Source organism: Microcebus murinus, chromosome 1, assembly GCF_040939455.1.
Source record: "Microcebus murinus isolate Inina chromosome 1, M.murinus_Inina_mat1.0, whole genome shotgun sequence".
Classification (NCBI taxonomy): domain Eukaryota; kingdom Metazoa; phylum Chordata; class Mammalia; order Primates; family Cheirogaleidae; genus Microcebus; species Microcebus murinus.
The window spans coordinates 145,537,333-145,556,357 of record NC_134104.1 but is presented as its reverse complement, the minus strand read 5'-3'; the positions used below and the strand labels follow the sequence as shown (position 1 = coordinate 145,556,357).

Sequence of the window (19,025 nt, the reverse complement as noted above, 5' to 3'; positions counted from 1 at the left end):
AAAAAAGGGCTCTGAAAGCAACTTCCAGGGAATGCCCTGTCTTAACAGATACTTTGTTTTTCCCAGACCTTTGGTTTCCAGCCAAGACTTTAGATGAAAGGTAGTGAGCACAGTACTGCTCGGACCTGACACAGTCTCTGTTTCTCTGCAGCTGCGGGTCTTCAAGCTGGCCAAGTCCTGGCCAACCTTAAACACACTCATCAAGATCATCGGAAACTCGGTGGGGGCGCTGGGGAACCTCACCATCATCCTGGCCATCATCGTCTTTGTCTTCGCTCTGGTTGGCAAGCAGCTCCTAGGGGAAAACTACCGCACCAAGCGGGAGAAAATCTCCACGCCCGATGAAGATTGGCCCCGCTGGCACATGTACGATTTCTTCCACTCCTTCCTGATCGTCTTCCGGATCCTCTGCGGAGAGTGGATTGAGAACATGTGGGCCTGCATGGAAGTCGGCGACAAATCCATCTGCCTCGTGCTTTTCCTGACAGTGATGGTGCTGGGAAACCTGGTGGTGAGTGGCGAGCCCCACCGGGGCCACAGTCTCTTGGGCGTGGGTTATCCTGAAAAGCTTTGCTGTTCCGCATATTTATGCTTATATTGTACCTCCCTGGTTGAAGAGCTTCCGAAGTTTTCAAAGTCATGTGGGGCACATTATAAGAAGCGTGCCTTAGGAGACAGCCTGGCTTGCAGGAATAAGCACATGCAACAGGAAAGACCTGGTGTCCAATCCCAGCCCCGCCATTCGCTGGATGGGTGACCCAGGGCGAGAGACTTAATCTCCCCAAGCTCCAATTTCCTTAAAACAAAGAAAATAATGCTTACTCAATGGGTTTACTGAAGAATTAAATTACAGGAGATGACATATGCAAATTACCGAGTGCAGTGTCTGGGCTGCAGCAGGAACTCAATAAATGGTAGCTGTTGTTAAAGGAAAAATTTCCTTCCTCACTCTAGGTGGGCTCAGATGATATTTTTCTTCAAGGGTGTGAGAGCTGATTGATTTCTCCAAGCTGCACAGATGCAAGCTAGGAGCATGGGGTGGCCACAATTAGACAAGACACAAGACAGAACCTAGGTCATGAAGAACATCCATGGCCACAATGACAACAGCAACATCTACCCCCAGTTTGAGGGGGAACCCCTCTGAAGACATGCCTACCTGTCAGCCCCAACACTCTTCTCTGCCCCAGCCCGGTCCTCCACCCTCAGCTTGTCCCCAGCCACTCTGGTCACGGAGGTCCTAGTCCTCCCTGCACTGGCTGGCAGTGTGTGAGAATGTGGTCTTCCGGAAGCCCCTGTCACACAGCCCTGGAAGTCACCAACGTGGGCCCTTTTCTCAGAAGTGTCTTACAGGCAAGAGAAAGCTAAACCAAGAGAAGGGATGAGACAACAAATCCAGACCCTTCGAAGCCTTTCCCACCCTGGCCCCTGAGCGATAGACACCTTCTGCCTACGTGTTCCGCCTGAGTGCAGGGCTGCCTGCAAGCCCTTCCTTCCAGGCTGGGCTTGCCACCCCTGCAGAGCCACAGGTGTCCCTCGCTCTCAGACAGGACATTTGCCTCTGAGCACTTATTTTACGTCCCTCATATCATTCCGTCTTCACAGTCACTCCGAAAGGTAGACAGTCCCTACTCCCTGCTCACAAGTGAAGAGTATGAAGTCGGAAGCAGAGAGGAGATGTGCCCAGGATTCCGGAGTCAGGAATAGAAGCTGGGGCTTTGGCAGATGAGGGTGGTCCCAGAGTGGTCCCAGGTCCCAGGGCCCATGCCTGCTCCTCCCTGTTGTCCCTGGATGTCCCTTTTCTCAGCGGTGTGATGCTCCACCCTGGTGGCCAATGTGCTTCCAAGCCTTGTCCCCATGCGGCAGGGCACATCCTCAAGGTTCCCCTCTGCTGCTCTCGGAATGCCCATTCCCGCAAGCGGTAAAGCAGCCCGGGTGGGCAGGGGCGGCCCAGGCTGTGGCTGTCCTGCCATCCAGCTGCTGACCTGGTGGGCCGAGGTGGGGCTCAGCTCATCGATTGATCGGTCTTCCCTTCTGTTCCTCCTCCTCAGGTGCTTAACCTGTTCATCGCCCTGCTGTTGAACTCGTTCAGTGCCGACAACCTCGCAGCCCCAGAGGATGATGGGGAGGTGAACAACCTGCAGGTGGCCCTGACACGGATCCGGGTGTTTGGCCTTCGCACCAGGCAGGCCCTCTGTGACTTCTTCAGTAGGCCCTGCCTGCCCCCCCGGCCCAAGGCAGAGCCCGAGCTGGTGGTGAAGCTTCCACTCTCCGCCACCAAAGCCGAGAATCACATTGCTGCCAATGCCGTCCTGGGGAGCCTTGGAGGGCTCCCGGCACCCAGAGCCCCCAGGGATGAATACAGTGACTTCATCACCAACCCTGATGTGCGGGTCTCTGTGCCCATTGCTGAGGGTGAATCCGATCTCGATGACGTGGAGGATGATGGTGAGGAGGATGCTTGCAGCTCCCAGCAGGATGTGATCCGCAAAGGGCAGGTAAGAGTTCTCCCCACGGGACAGCCGCAGGAAGTGGGGAGGGGCCTCAGGGCTAGAGTGGCCCAGGGAAGAAGGGAAATTACGGCAAAGAGGTTTCCCAGCATCAGGGCTGGCGCAGCCTGGAAGAGCCCCTGGCAAGCCAGGCAAGGGAGTCGTGGGCATAAAGATGCTTAAACCATGCCAGACCTTCCAGAGGAGGAAGCTTTTGAGCAGGGCCTGGAAGAAAGGGTCAGAATCCCCCGGGCAGGCAACCGGGCAGGGAGGGCAGGGAGATAGGGGCAGCAGGAGCCCCAGGCCACTCTGCGGTGCTTGGGAATTGTCTTTCACACACCTGCCCCATTCACTCTACCCAACCCAGGCTCTGTGTGTGAGATGCTAACGAGATTCCTCTAAGAACAGGATGTTGTCCAAGAGCAAGTCTCATCTAATCTTCATCAGCGTCCTAAGAAGTCCCGATTATTACATGACTCATTTAGCCAGCTTTTCCCGATGAGTGTTATTATAGGAAAATGACACTTATTCCTTTTGACACCAACAAATTTAAAGCACATTTAAGCCTATTGATAATACATATTTTTAAATATTTTGCACTGTTCCTTACTACCTTAAGCTGGTATGTCAACTCCCAACCCTCATTAACCTTTTGTCAGTGGCTCGGGGCATGCCCTTCTGCACAATGTGGGAAGGCAGGGGTCCCCGTGGGGCCTCAGGGACATGAGGAGCTGCTGGCCAGGCCACTAAGTGGCCTCAGAAAGCTGTGCTTTGAGTCTGTAGCTCTTCCATAGCCTTCTTCCCTGCAGCTGTCACTTGTGTTCCAGCAGCTGCTGTTATCAGCTGCCATATTTTACATGCCTTTGTCTGGGTGACAGCCGAGGGCAGGGCATCACCAACCCCAGAGTAAAGGACATGAACTCTGTGACGGTTGTCTGCCACTCAGAAACATTTTCAGTTACTTTGGGGTTCTCGAGGGGGCTCCGGATGGCCAAGTTCAGTACTAATCTGACCTCTTGCCATGTAATAACGGTCACGGCTAACATCTGTAGAGCCATGCACTGCATGCAAAGTGTTTTACAGGCACTAACATATTTAGTCATCGAAATAACCCAACGAGGTAGATCCTGCCTTCTCAATTTTGCAGATTGGGAAAATGAAAATCAGAGAGGTTAAATCATTTGTCCAAGGTCACGGATCCCATGAGTAATGGAGCCGAGAGTTGAACACACATCTATCTGGCTAGAGTCTTTGTGCGCACTTCACACAAGGGCATGTATGCGTGTATATCAGTTGCATATGTGAGGGCCACTGGCTCTGGCAGTCTGTAATGTGCAAGATCCCTTTAAATGTAGAGATGGTCATCTAAGACCGGGTCCAGGTGCGCAGGTGGGACACTCTCACACTAGCAGGAGCAGCTACAGCAAGTCGAGAAGTGTGAGCACCACCTGCCACCCAGGAGCCCAGTCTCTGGAATGTCATCCGAGGACCTGAATGCATACCTGGGTGAGAAGTGGAAAGAGGAGGATGTTCCCCAGACCCCTGCAGAGGTAGGTATGTGAGCTTCCTGGAGAGGCTGAACAGCCAGCCAGACACTGCCCAGTGGGTTGGTGGGTGTCGGAGGCTGGGGGTAGGGGTGTGGTAAATCGGACTGCCTCTGGCTAATCAGTACGATCTTAGCTCTCACCATGCCATGGCCATGATCTCACTCCAGGCTGGAGATAGGGCTGGGAAGAAAGATTGAGGCTCTACAAGCCCACTAGTAGGACCAGTTCCTCAACATCTCGGAGCCTCTGTTTCTTCATCTATGAAACTGAATGGTAACGCCTGCTTGGTACGATCATTTTGAGGCTTCAGTGAGATGCTGCTTGTCAAATATTTAGCTCCTACCCGAAACGAAGTAAGTGCCCAGAAAATGACAGCCAAGAGAAAAGGAAACAAAAGACAATACACAAAGAAAGTCAAAAATCTTTCGGAGCCAGCAGATAATGTTGGAGGCGTTGGCATATGAGGGAGTCTTCCCTTGTGACTCTCGCCCGCTTTCCTTTGTCCACGTCATTTGCTCTAGCCAAAAACAGGCTGGGGCTGGGGACAGGCTGTCTGTAGGTGAGTGGTGAACTGACAGCTTTACAGAGACTGAGTAGGAAGAAGATTTGGGGTTTAAGATCATCTTATAAGAGGTAAAAATACAGTTTGTGGTTTCTCTTACAAATCTTTGAAGAAAACAAGTTATAGGGGCAGAGCTGTCTATTAAGGTTTAGTATCTTTAATATCACTGTCTTAAATTCAAGAATTTAATTTGACACCTAGCCGCTGAGTGCTGACTATGTGACAGGCACTAGGCTTGGCAAAGATAAGGAAGCTGTAATTCATCCCCAAACTTATCAAGCTCTTCAGCCTGAGGAATGTCAGCTCCTGGCTGCCTGCCCCAGGCAAGGCTGACTGTAGCCAGCCAGCCGGGGGCAGGATAAGAGGGTGGGCTGAGAGGGGATTTGGGGCCGATGGGTGGACACACACCACTTGGTTCCCACGGAGTGTTCTACACGTGGATGTCATGTTTCTTTCTGTGAGTTCTAAGCACTCCCTGGCTAGTTTTCCCTACTCAATGTTTTCAGCACACAACTTCTGGGTGTTGGCTTTGGTTTTGTTTTTGTTTTCTTGTCCACAACCCTGCCTGGGCAGGGAGGGACCTGAGAGTGACAGATGGGGACCCGCCCCACCATTTGGGTCCATTAGCCAAGCTATCAGGTTGGCTAATATGAGAGCAGCTTCGACTCCTAATTGAATTCATCTGGAGACATTACAGGGCTGGAGCTGCCAGGAGGGCAGCAGGCCCCTGCAGCATTGCTCCCTGATTAAATATTCAAGCCCAGAGAATGCTGAGAGTCGTTATGGGTGTAATTACGGTGTCTCGGGCCAACGCCAGGTCTCCATCAGGGGCCTTGGGGTTTGGAGCCTCTCATAGCTAAGTCTCTGGGGCTCCAGGGAGAGAGCATCAGTGTTCTGGGCCTCAGCTGGCGAGACACCAGACGTGGGGCTAGCGGTGGGCCCGGGGCCACGAGGGGCTTCCCCTGCACCTCGGGGCTCTTGGCCAGCCAGGCCCGCAGTGACCGTGTGCAGACGCCCCGGGCCGCTGGGAGAGCCGAGGTCACTGCCTTGGGCTTCTGCCCTGCAGGGGTTGGATGACACAAGCTCCTCGGAGGGCAGCACGGTGGACTGCCCGGACCCTGAGGAGATCCTGAGGAAGATCCCAGAGCTGGCAGATGACCTCGAAGAGCCAGATGACTGCTTCACAGAAGGTAAAGGGGTGGCCGGCGGCCTCCTCACACTGACGTTAACAGGGACCAGAATCCAGTTCGGCAAACCCGCACCTGCGCGCCTCTGTGTCCAGGGCCCCGGCCTGGGGTCCACGGGGACAGACAAGCAGGGCCCCTCACGGCCTCGCTCTCAGGCTGGAGGGCTCCGGCATCAGACGCAGGTGCCACAGCGGGCAGCAGGCTGGCTGCCATGTCTGCAGCTCACGTCACGGCAGACAGGACAGGCAGGTGCTGTGCCTTCCTCGTCACCCTGAGTTATAACCAGACCCCTTGAGGTTGGAGAGAGAGAAGCTAGTCACCACCATACACACGACCAGCAGCTCTTGATTCAGGCCACCAAGGACCCAGAGGAGGGCCACGGCGTGTCCGTTTCCCTCAATCTTTTGTGTAACTCTTAAAGGCAGAATCTGTATCTTATCATTCTTTTTCCTCAATGTTTAGAACAGTTTATGGAGAACATTACGTTCTCCGTAAACATTTGTGCAGTGATTGAACAAGTAGTTCACACTATGAAGGGAATTGTGGCCTCGATAATTTTTTTTTTTTTTTGAGACAGAGTCTCACTCTGTTGCCCAGGCTAGAGTGAGTGCCATGGCGTCAGACTCGCTCACAGCAACCTCAATCTCCTGGGCTCAAGCAATCCTGCTGCCTCAGCCTCCCGAGTAGCTGGGACTACAGGCATGCGCCACCATGCCCGGCTAATTTTTTCTATATATATTAGTTGGCCAATTAATTTCTTTCTATTTATAGTAGAGACAGGGTCTCGCTCTTGCTCAGGCTGGTTTCGAACTCCTGACCTCAAGCAATCTGCCCGCCTCGGCCTCCCAGAGTGCTAGGATTACAGGCGTGAGCCACCACGCCCAGCCAATTTTTTTACATAGAAATTTTTTTTTAAAAAAAAACCACTTCATTGAGTTTCTAGTTTCACTTGACCCTGGGCTAGGCTGGGCTGAGCTGAACTCAGGCCCCATCCCAGTCACGTGGTGGCCCCTCGATTCAGCTTGGGCTCAAAGCTCAGACCCTTGGACACCACCAGGCTTATGCCCTGTGGCTTGTCAGTCTTCTAGGTATAGCTGGGCATAAGGACAGGGACCACTGCTATCTACAAGGAGGATGGCCAGGGAGGACCCAGAGTGGACAAGACCAATGGCAGAGAGGAACCTCAAGAGCTGAGTTGAGGGACCACCTGGAAGAGATCCCTTTTTTTTTTTTTTATCATACTCCCAGAAACAAATCCTTCCCAAAGGAGTGGCAAGTGGGATTCCCAGCAGAGCAGTTTCTCTGCAGGGACGGGGCAGACATGATCCCCTTTTCCCAATGGGCCGTCATACTCACCATCAGCTACCTGTCCCCGCAGGATGCATTCGCCGCTGTCCCTGCTGTAAAGTGAACACCACAAAGTTTCCGTGGGCCATGGGCTGGCAGGTGCGCAAGACCTGCTACCGCATCGTGGAGCACAGCTGGTTCGAGAGCTTCATCATCTTCATGATCCTGCTCAGCAGTGGCTCTCTGGTAAGGCGAGGTGCGGTCCCTGCCCTGAAGCCCTCCAGATGGGATCTCCCATAATCCGAAGGCCCTTTAGCTGCATCAGCGGGTCCTCCTGAACCCCAAGCTGAAAGTCCCCAGCTTGTGGCTAGAGGGACAGCTGCAGCCTAGCATTAGGGCCCCTCTCAGCAGCAGGGCGTGAGGAGGTGCCCAGGTTGCAGCCTGCTAAACCTGGCTATAGGCGTTTGAGTGACTGAGTGTATACATCCCGTTTTAGGGATGGGGAAACTGAGCCTCAGAGGGTTTAAAAGACTTTTCCAAGGTCACCCAGCCGATCAGTAACAAAAGCTAACGTTTTCCTCATTTGATCTCAAAGCCCCTGGCTTTCCACCATCTGACCTCCCAAACACACTGCCCTTCCCTGAAGCCCTCTGCAAAGAGAACTAGCCTCCTTTGTCTTATCAAACCACATGCAAATCCTGTTCCCCCTCCAAAGCTCACAGAAAATCATTACAAAGGCAATTCTCAAGATTTAATTCCCTGGGGAGCTTGTTAAAGATGCGGGTTTTGATTGAGTGGCTCCCTGGCGGGGCCTGAGAACTTGCATTTCCCACCGGCACCCAGGTGGTGCTGGTGCTGCCATCCATGAACCACGCTTTAAACAACGAGGTCTCATGGCAAGATTCAGAGTCTAGGAGACACTCGCTAGGCCCCTGGCCAGGTGCCAGGCTCTGTAGGACAGAGAAGGAAGGTTCTCTCTATAGAGTGGTTTGGGCTTGTTTCGCAATCCCAACCACTCATCCCAGTAGATCAAGGTTGGCGTAGACACAGGAAGGGACCTATCATCCCTGTTTGTCCGCATCTTGTAGATGAGGAGGTTGAAGCCTCAAAAGAGGAAGCGACCTGCCTGGTGCCCCAGCTCGTTAAGACTGGAGCCCTCCGCTCTCCTGACTCACAGTTCCCAGGGCTTTCACTTGTCTTGCCCCTCGTGTGTCATTTACTCCCTGGAAACAGTCTACTATCTGGGCACCCACTTAAATGCCAGATTACCCGGGAAGGGTGCCCAAACTGCTCGGTGTGCGGCCTCGGCCTTAGGGAGGAGCCCAGGTGAAGGACAAGGCAGGAAAATGAGGGTGGAATGACACAAAGCCAGGCGAGAAGAGGGCGGGACCTGGTCTGCCATCTCAGGTGCAGGAGGGGCAGGTATGGCAGCCTCTGAAGGTGCCACGTGGACTGCAGCACAGTGCAAGGCCCAAATTGCAGGGGTAAGGGGAGGCTGGGCAGTGCCTTCTACACACCTACCCCCCTCTCCTTCCTGTCCTCCTGGGTAAAAATAATAAGCTCAGGTCTGCTGACCAGCTGCTTTGCACATTAGCTCATTAGCTCATGGACCTTCTCTCCTTGTTCCTCTTCTCTGCTGTCTCTATCCCCTCCCTTCTCTCTCAAATCCCCTTCTCCTCACACCCCTGCTGCTACCCCCCCCACACCCTTTCCCAGGGCAGCTCAGACCTGCAGCAGCTGCTCCAGCTCCAGCCCCATCCCAGCCCCCTAGCAGCCCTCCCTATCACTCCCACCTCTGTCCCCATGGGACTGAGCAGGCTGGCACCAGATTTAGTCTTCTTTATGCTTTTACTTTGAGTACTTTATAAAAATAACATGACAAAGTGCAAAAAAAAAAAATAGTTGGAAATTATAGAAAAAGGTAAAGAAAAAAATACCCATGCTATCACTCAAAGAAAAGCTCACTTTGAAAAGCTTTTGGTATACCTCCTTCCCATCCTTCTGTGCACAGAATATGTAAATATTACAAAAATAAAGCCACATTTATGCATTCTGTAATTTCTCAGTAAATTTTTATCAGTAAATATTTTCATGCTATCTCATTTAATGGCTGCAATAGATTCCATTACAAGAGTGTGCCGTAATTTATTCAACCAGTCGCTAGGCTTACTCCTAATAGGCACTGGACAGCCCTGTGTATACTCCCTCAGAGCTGCTGGACATATTCCTGTCCTAGTACTGCACACAGAACTGGAAGATAAGAAAATGTGTGGGTTTGGAGAAAATCCAGCCGTTGCTGATCTCACAAGCAGCCCTGAAACACTAAGGGCACCCCAGAGTTGGGTCACCCTGAGGCAAAGGGGACTGCTTTAAAAACCTGCATGTCAATGCCACTGGCTGAGGGCTGCCCCAGGGGAGGATGTAACCTGCTCAGTATTTCCTACAGTGGGCACAGTTCCCTTCTGCCCAAGGAAGCCCTCAGAAAATGGGGACATCTGCATCCACGAGCTGTTAGCAGCCACCACTCCCAGCAGCTGGGGGAGGAGGGCACTGGCCCCTGGAAGGGATCTGGGTGGGCACCAACAGCATCCAGTGTCCTTAGGACAAGTACTTGAAGGCAGGATTGCTGAGTTCCTGAGATCTTTGAGTTATATCATCAATTTGACCTCCCACGAGCCTGCCCTGGCATTCACTCCCTCCAGTCACTTAGGAGTGGCCTCTCCCCAAAGCCACACCAACACTGGGGTTTCCCCGTCCTTTTTCATCTTCACCAGCCTGATCAAAGAAAAAAACAGCATCTTCCTTTCATTTGAATTTCTTTGATTACCGGTGAAATGGAACATTTTTCAGAGGTTTGTTGGTAATTCTTTCTTTCATTTCTGTGAACTGCCTGTGAACATCTTTTGATGCTTTTATTTTTAAACCGAGTCACTGTTAGCATCCCTTTGGTTCACTTCCAAAATCCAGTGCGAGAAGGTTTCCTTTCTCACTTGCACTCAGCAATCCTGCAAGGTATCAGCAGGGCTGCGCTTCCTGCTTGGCCCTGAGGAAGTTGTGCTTGTATCTCACTATTCCACCCACCTCCCCAGAGCAGAGGAAACAAAATGCTCCAGGCAAGCTGGCTACCAGATCCACTCCCAAGGGCTGAGGGCAGGGCTGGCTGGGCCCTTTGCTGTCGGTCTGGGCCCCAGTGCCGTGCCTCTGGGCAGCCTGCCATTCTGTTCCTTTCTTCCAGGCCTTTGAAGACTATTACCTGGAGCAGAAGCCCAGGGTGAAAGCGTTGCTGGAATACACTGACAGGGTGTTCACCTTTATCTTTGTGTTTGAGATGTTGCTCAAGTGGGTGGCCTATGGCTTCAAAAAATACTTCACCAACGCCTGGTGCTGGCTGGACTTCCTCATTGTGAATGTGAGTGGCTCAATGGGCACACGTGGGTGTGGGGTCCCCTCTTCTGACGAATGGCCACACCCAGTGCAAAGGAAGCTCAGAGACCTGGCCCTCAAGGGCTACTCCAAAGAAAAGCTTTGAGCACTCTGCAAGGAGCCTGAGAATAGCCCTAAGCACTTGCGAGTAGAAAGGTCCAAGCAGAACATGATTCTGACACAATGGTGACCCTCAGGTCAGTCCCCAGCTCTTAGGCCTCCATCCAGGAAGACCACTGCAGTCCGCTGCATGTTTACATTCAAGGCAAGATGACATATGAGGCTCTCAGGGGTCTCGTGGCTTTGCTTTCAAAGACAGGGCTTCTGGACCTGGGGGAGCTGTAGCCTGTGAGCACAGAGAATCTGCCCACCTGCTGACTCCGCAGTCCTTGGCCTCTGCATTTCAGAATCACCTGGAGGGCTCTGAAAACACAATGAACAAACACCACTATCTCAGAGATTCTGATCTGATTGGTCTCGGGTGGGGATAGGCATTGCCAGCGTGCAGCCGCCGTGGCTGAGAACCACTGAGCTTGTACCACTGGCTGCTGCCCGGTGGCACTGGCAGGAACAGAGGGTCCCTTTGAAGAGAGGATGAGCTGGAGCTCCTGTGTTCAGACTCACAGTGACCTGTGGACACCAACCCTTAGACATGTGATTCCTCAGAGTCATCTCTGCCTGATCTTAACCACTACACTGCTCTATCTCTGTCCAGGCCTCTACCCCCTTGGCTTTGCACTACGGCTACCTGGTTATTTGCTCGCTGCAGTGTAGGGGAGGCTCCCTGCAAGCAGGGCGAGACACGTGCTATGTGTTTCTCTGCCTCCCCCACTCCACCAGCCACCAGCACCAAGGTCTGCCATCGGAGGTGTCAGGAAATGTGTCTGTATTTGGTGCTGGCCTCCTGAAGCTGGATGGGGTCCAGTACAGAACATTCTGTCCAGCCTCCTATGTTGGCAGGTCCTCCGCAGCAGGCCTGTGCATTCAATTCTCTCCTTTCCTAATGTCAGCGCGCCAGCAGCATCGGGCCGCTGTACCACAGGGATTAGCTGTGAGGCCTGAAATCTGAGTCACAGGTGATAATTTTGTGCATATAAGACTTATTTATAAATGATGGGGAAATGTTTTCTTCTGCTTCCCCACCCCTGGCAGGGGCACAGTCACTCCTGCCTATGTAAGTCTCACTAGCTTCAGTCCCCATCACCTTAAATGGTTACCTGCTCATTCCATCCATCCTCCTGGTGATTACTCCTTCCAACGATTTGTCCTTCCTTCTGCATATCCCTACTTCCATCTGGCCAACATTCAGTCTCCCTCTTTTCTTCCTCACAAACATCAATCCATCTTTCCTTCTTCCATCTGTCCTTCTCCACTTCCATTCTTCCATCTGTCCATTTCCATCTTCCCTTCTGCCCAACCATTCATTCTAACCTTCCTTTCTTCCATTCATCCATTGGTCCTTAACCTTTATATCTTTCTATCTTTAGATTCATGCTTCTATCCAACTACCCAATCATCTAACCTTCTGTCCACCCTTCATGCATTTTCCATCTAGGAATCCTTCTATTTATTCATGCTTCCATCCATTCATTCTTCCATCTATCCTTTCTTTCTTCTACTTATCTGTTCATTCATCCCTTTCACTTCCATTCATCCACCCATTCATTCATTCTGTCAACCTTCCAATAATCCACTAATTTATTTCATTCATTCCTTTTATCCAGCTGTTCATCTTTTCATCAGTCATTTTACCCAGCCATTGATCGTCCTTCCCCACCCATCTATCTCATCCATCCATCCACTATTCCCAACTTCCATACTTTTTCCTTTCTCTTTGATTTCTTTCTTTCAGCCTTCTGTTCAACTATCTTCCTATTCATATTTATTTGTTTCTGTGATCTTTTGTATTTTTAAATAAGTTTTATTGTGTATATTTAAAGTATATAACATGATGTTGTAGTATGTATATTATATATTAATATACATATGTATATATATATATATATATAAGTGATTACTATGGTGGAACATATTAACATATCCATCATCTCACATAGTTACCCACTTTTCTTCTTGTGACATGAGCAGCTATAATTATTCATATAGTAAAAATCCTGAATACAATATACTATTACTAACTATAGTCCTCATGTTGTACATTAGATCTGTCCTATCCATGTTTGTATCCTTTAATTCATCCTTCTATCCAATCATCCTTCAACTTTCCATCCAGTTGTTTTCCTTCCTTTTTTTCTTCCTTTCATCCATCCCAACATGCTTCTATCTTTTCTTCCATTTATCAAATGTCTATTTATAACTACTGAATACAGGATTGTCTTCTGAAGTGTTCTAGAAGAGACAAAATCACGAAATAAATGCTCTCTGTCTCCAGGTGTTTACACTTTAGTCTTCCTGCAGACACGACACAGACAGGAAAGTACGTGTATTATAAGGGGGGATGTGGTGAGCACTGCTGGGGACAATAGCGTCTTGGGGACACAGAGACATGAGTCTTCTTCCACTCATGGGGTGGGCTGGTTGAGAAGGCTTCACATGGGAGGTGTCATCAGATGCAGAACATAGAAATTAGGAGAAGCAAAGATGTGCAAAGAGAACTGGGGAAGGCTAATCTTAACTAAAGGATGACTCTGAGCAAAGACAACAATGCAAGTGTGTTCAGGGAACAGTTTGACTCGGTAGAACGTGTGGGTAAAATATAACTGGACAGGTAAGTTGTAACCATAGAATGCAAGCTGAGGAGGGTAGAGCCTACCCTGAGGGTCTGAGGGTGATAAAGCACCAGTGAAGGTTGGGACTAAGAGAGAGAGAGATGATCATAATCAGATGATCATAATCAGATCATAATCAGATTTGCATAATCATATTTGGAGAATAGATGGAAGGATGCAATACTGGGACCCAGAAACCACTTGGGTGGCTAGTGACCTGAGCTATGGGAGTGGAGCTGGACCTGGGTGAGTGGGCTTTGCTGGAGAGGTGCCAGCCCCTATCTGCCCCAGCTGCAGATTTCACACGTGAGGCAGGCTTCCCTAAGGCGAAGCAAAAGACTGAATAGGGTCCAGCATGGAACTGGCCCTGAACCTCCTTCTCTCAGCCAGCCAGGGAGCCAAGCACCACCTGCTAGTGTCTGGAGCCTTGTGTGAATGAAGGGGAAGGAGGTCTCTTCCATTCCAACTCTTTTTCCTGGTGGAATAAGCCACCCATTGAGAGAATGGACATTGTTTGAGGCTCTTGAACCCAAGTGGAAAGCCCTCCCATTCTGAAATTCCTGTGTACATGCCACCTAGCTGCCAGGAGAAGCTGAGCCTGAATTTAGCCCACCATCCATGGTGCAGCTAGGGCCTCACAGGACTGCCGCACGGCCTCCATGAGGCTCAAGCCTATATATATGGCGTCTTCCTGGAGCCTTCAAAGTTCCTAGAAGGGGTGACCATTTTTCCACATTAGTTTGCAGTCCTTGATCCACCACTTAAAGAAAACTGTCAGACCAACAGGGGCTCACAACTCAGGCATTTTATCTCAGATATCTATCAAAGCCAGACTTCATGGACTCATGCCAGTCACTCTTGCTGAAGAACTACAGAGCTGTGAGAACTCTGGAATTCTTAGTATGACTTCCTTACTTTACAAGTACCCTAAGCCTGCAGGGCATTGACTCTGGGTCACAGAAAAATCAGGCTTCAAGAGGGAATTTGACCCCATCCAGACCAAGATTTGTTCCACCTCACCTTTCTGAGCAAATATAATTGAGACTAACTTTACATCCCTCATTATAGCCCCCGGGAAGAGATTTCATCTCTCCATGTATCTGAAAGTCAAAGTTTCAATGTTGGTGGGAAGGAAAGGAAGGTTGATCTGATAGAATGGGAGCTTGGCCGCCTATATACTGACGTAGGAGTAGTGACGTGGGAGACTGAGTTTTTCTTCCCCAGATGTTCAAATGAGAGATGAAATATTTAATAAAAGGGAAGAGACTGAACTCTTTCTAGACCTCTCACTGCTATTCATAATAAGGTGGGAACTAGGAAGAAGGCTTAGATGAGTAGGGGTAGGAGGCTGGGCAGAGATGTCCTATCTCCTTCCACCATGACTGCCTTTCTGGACCCCTATTGTGATTTGTTTGCTCTCACTCCTACTCTCAGATCTCACTGACAAGCCTCACCGCGAAGCTCCTGGACTATTCTGAGCTAGCTCCCATCAAAGCCCTTCGGACTCTCCGTGCCCTGCGGCCGCTGCGGGCTCTGTCTCGATTTGAAGGCATGAGGGTAAGACCGATCTCAAAACTTCTCTGATCTGCAGCACTTGGTAATCCTTGTCCACTTACCACTCTCTGTACCACCGACCCCAAGCTCCAGGCCACACCTCCAAAGGTCTGCTGTGAGTCTTCACTTCCTGCTCTGACTGTGGTGGTGCTGCACGCCCTAACTCTCCTAGTTCTCCTTCAAGTCTCTTTGTGGGCCCCTCTTTCCTTGTCACCCATAAACAGCACAGCCACCAAGACCCAGACCTCACTTTTGCTCTTAGTGATGTGATTTTGATTCATGGTTCCAGAATCATTTCTTATCTCAATCTCCCAATTCTGCCTCTTGTTCTTATTACTGACATCTCCAGAACATACCAAGTACTTCGTATTTCCATGACAAATGAGTCTTTCCTCAAACACTCCATTTAAGTGCGGTGGCACCATCAGCGCCTCAGCCACTGCCCATTGGAATGTATCTTCTCTCCAACCTGACTCAGTCATCCAGTCCTGTGGGTTTCTCCCGTCCACATTTCCTCACCCATCCCTATCCATCCACCATGCCCTCACGGCGTCCCTCAGGATGAATGCCCACACCCTGAGCCTTGTCTGGGGACTGGTGATCGTCCCTGTCCCTTCCTCACGATCACAAAAGCCTCCCAGAGCAGAAAGTGAGATTTTGCTTTGTTCTTCCATCATTGGTTCAAAGCAGTCCAATTCACAAGCAAAAGTGGACTTTTGAAATTAACTTGTACCTTTATAAACACTAGGAGCTTAAGATTGAAATAGTTTAAACTTTATTTTATTTTATATCCATGTCCTTGTGAATATGGATTTGGGTTTTCAGTAATTCTTGACCAAAGTATATTTTAAACTGTATTTTGTGTGTTGTATTTAAAGAGAATAAAGCAAGGTTCTAGAAGTCTGTATGTATAAGTACAACACACATTCTCACACCCCTAAATGAGTATGTGTGTGTTTATAAACTCATATAGCTCCTCAATGCTGAGGAAAGACACTAAAACCTTCCCTGAATAAGGTTTAGGGAAGAATATTTAAACCCATTTTCAGCTGCCCAATGTCTCTCAGTCTTCTGAGGCTGAATTATCGCACTAATTAAACTACCTATTGTATCCAAAGGCCACTGGTTCATGAAGCAGTCTGAGTGAGTGTACAAATGGGATCCAGCAGGAAGGACTGGGGCATTTTGGGGGTCCCAGGTCCTTGTCTCTTTCCCACCAGGTGGTGGTGGACGCGCTGGTGGGCGCCATCCCGTCCATCATGAACGTCCTCCTCGTCTGCCTCATCTTCTGGCTCATCTTCAGCATCATGGGCGTGAACCTCTTCGCAGGGAAGTTTGGGAGGTGCATCAACACCACCAGGGAAGACTTTCCTCTTGTGCCTTTGTCATTTGTGAATAACAAGTCTGATTGTGTGATTCAAAACTACACCAGCAACTTCTTCTGGGTCAATGTGAAAGTCAACTTTGATAATGTTGCAATGGGTTACCTCGCACTTCTACAGGTGGTGAGTCAACCATGAAATCAACCTTGTCTATTCCTTGGACTACTCGATAAAATGGAGACTCTGGGGTCTCCCAGAAGATGCTATATAGAGACTTAGCAAGGAGTAGCACTCAGTGAGAACTGAGGTCATTCTCTGTTCCTACAGACTACACCACGACGCTAGAGGACCTTATTAATGAGTGTGATCTCACAGCAGTGCAGTTAGACAAGTGTGGGCTGATAGAACAGGATAAAGGGATGGGGCTGCCATGGGATTTCATCGGGTGATGACATAGAACATACTATCTGTTCAAAATAGGCATGGCACGCATAGTCATATGTTCAGTCTTCTACTTCACATCATTTCCTAGATGATAATTAATTATGTCTAATTAGGTCTATTGTAATGATGGATAATGTCAGTGACAATGACAATCAAACACATTCACATTTTCTTTCACTATTCATTCATTCATTCATTCATCCCTTGCCTTCATCCACTTGTTCATTCAGCCCTCTATTCATTCAAGTGTTGATACAATTACTTATACATTTTCCATGCAGTTACACAAGAGTTCCTGCATTCCATCATTTGTTCATGCATTCATGCAACAAATAATCTCTGAGGAGTTACAGTGTGCCATACACCGTGCTCAGCCCTGGGAGATACAGTCAGAACTGGCTCCAGGCACTGATGCTATATGAGAAAAACAGATGAATAAGTGAATCAAAACAGTCCATCAAGTACTGTAACAGATCTAGGAGTGCAAGATATGAGACATCTTCCATGCCCTGCACATGCTGGAGGACACACTCAGTTTTGAGACCTCAAGAATGCTAAATCTGAAGACAGAAATGTAGAGGTCTTCTACTTCCAACTTCCCCCTCTTGCAGATGGGGAGATACCCCATTGTCACATCATGTGCATGAGGTAGGAAAGTGGTTGAGAGAATGGCAGCCCTTGATCAAGTGCACAGAGCAGCCTCGTAGCAGTTGGCACCAGAGCCAGACATCTAGGTACCCAGTCCATGCTATATTCTGGAAGGCTCCACGTCTTTAATGGCACTCTACTCTGAAACATCCACATGTGGAATTACTTTAAATCATCACTTGAGATTAGCCAAGTCACCCCAGGAGCCTTTACTTTCATTCTTCCTGCCCAAGCCCTTTTCCTCTCAAGACTTCTTAGCTGGGCATCCTATCCTCTCTCACTGGGACACCATGGCTTGAGAAGGCTCCAGTGTAGGCGGATGAGCAGACACTGAGTGGCCTCTACTCCTTGTCTCCAGGCAACCTTTAAAGGCTGGATGGACATCATGTACGCAGCTGTTGATTCCCGAGAGGTGAGTCTCAGCCCCCTGGGCCTCCAGCCTTCCCCTTCGTGTGTCTGCCCATGTGAGTCTGTGTTTAAAGTGAAATGAAGATGGCCCTGGTACCGGAAGAGGTGATCACCCAGCAGCCTCACACTCTCCCTTCCTACAGCAGTGTCCAGCTGGCCCTCTGTTGGGTGTTAGGCCCACCTAACATGTTCCCCTAACACACATACTCCCAAGGCTTCTCAAGGTCTTCCTCTGCTCACTGCTGAAGAAAGCATGAGATAACCCCCAAAGGACAGTGTATGTGAGGCCACTTCCTGGACAGAGGTGGGATGGAGAGTGGTGGCTAGAATAAAAGGGCATGGGAAGGAAGCAGTTGGAATTTCAGGTACAGTCCTGAGAGCCAGTTAGGCAGATGCTGCTAGGGAAGGACCCGCTGTGGCAGACACCATGGAGGCCCTCCCCCACCCCTCAGCCCACCTCTCAGTTCACCCACAGGCTGCATTTCTGATTCTCTGAAGACTTTCTTCAGTGCTTCTGAGCTTGCTCAGCAACCCCACCCCCAAGGACATGGGATTTGATGTCCCCACGGGCAACCCCTACCAGTAAGTTTTAGGAGTATGTAGATAAATACTCCAGCTTCCTGTTCTTTCACCAAAGGTGGTCCAATTCCAAGGTTTGTTCTATGCAATTTTTCAGAGACCCCCCCATAGGCTTGAGCACCCCTTGCCCACCATCATGGCCACTTAACCTCATCTAGCTTTTCTCCTGTTCCTGCTTATTCTCCCTACTCCCTCCTTCCTGCTTCCTGGGATCACCTCTAAATAAATGACCTGCACCCAAGTCCTTGTCTCAGGGCCGGCTTGTAGGGTGAACCTCAACTAAGGCACTCACCCCCCTTCCCCTCTGCCTTATCTGTCCACAGGTCAACATGCAGCCCAAGTGGGAGGACAACGTGTACATGTACTTGTACTTTGTCATCTTCATCATTTTTGGTGGCTTCTTCACACTGAATCTCTTTGTTGGGGTCATAATTGACAACTTCAATCAACAGAAAAAAAAGATAAGTGCAGCTCGGGTGTTTCTGCCGCAGAGGTGAATCTTATTTTTCCTGTCCCCGGCCCACTCTGGCCTCATGGCTAAAGCCAACACTACTCATAGCCCTTCATGCCTGACCAGAAGCCCAATTTCAGCCTTTGACAGCAAAGCCCACCTTGGCCCCCTGATTACCACCCCCCATCCTCACCCTTGGGTCCCAACCCTCTTCTCAAAGTGACCTTGGTCTTCCCAACTAGAACCAGGTATGCTGGGTGTGTCTCAGGTGAGCCCTTGGTAAATATAAAGAGGGGAAAAAATTCTCCAGCACTTGCTGCTCTGTTGGTGGCTCTGACCCCCAGAGGACTGAGTCAGGACACCTCAGGAAGAGCAGGGCCCCAGCGTTGGCAGAA

General features: G+C 49.9%; 1 protein-coding gene across 3 annotated transcripts in view; it reads left to right on the top strand.

Annotated features, from left to right (window-relative positions):
* The window catches only part of SCN10A (sodium voltage-gated channel alpha subunit 10), an 84,711-nt gene that overhangs the window by 54,413 nt on the left and 11,273 nt on the right, over positions 1-19,025 (top strand). For 2 of the 3 annotated variants that reach the window (XM_012742157.2, XM_012742155.2), the window contains 10 exons: positions 152-511; positions 2,052-2,498; positions 3,899-4,039; positions 5,665-5,788; positions 7,164-7,318; positions 10,308-10,481; positions 14,659-14,781; positions 15,999-16,283; positions 17,551-17,604; positions 18,503-18,640. In XM_012742157.2, the coding sequence (XP_012597611.2) occupies positions 152-511; positions 2,052-2,498; positions 3,899-4,039; positions 5,665-5,788; positions 7,164-7,318; positions 10,308-10,481; positions 14,659-14,781; positions 15,999-16,283; positions 17,551-17,604; positions 18,503-18,640 (2,001 nt within the window). The remainder of the gene's footprint in view (positions 1-151; positions 512-2,051; positions 2,499-3,898; positions 4,040-5,664; positions 5,789-7,163; positions 7,319-10,307; positions 10,482-14,658; positions 14,782-15,998; positions 16,284-17,550; positions 17,605-18,502; positions 18,641-19,025) is intronic. The other variant, XM_012742156.2, reaches the window with a different exon arrangement.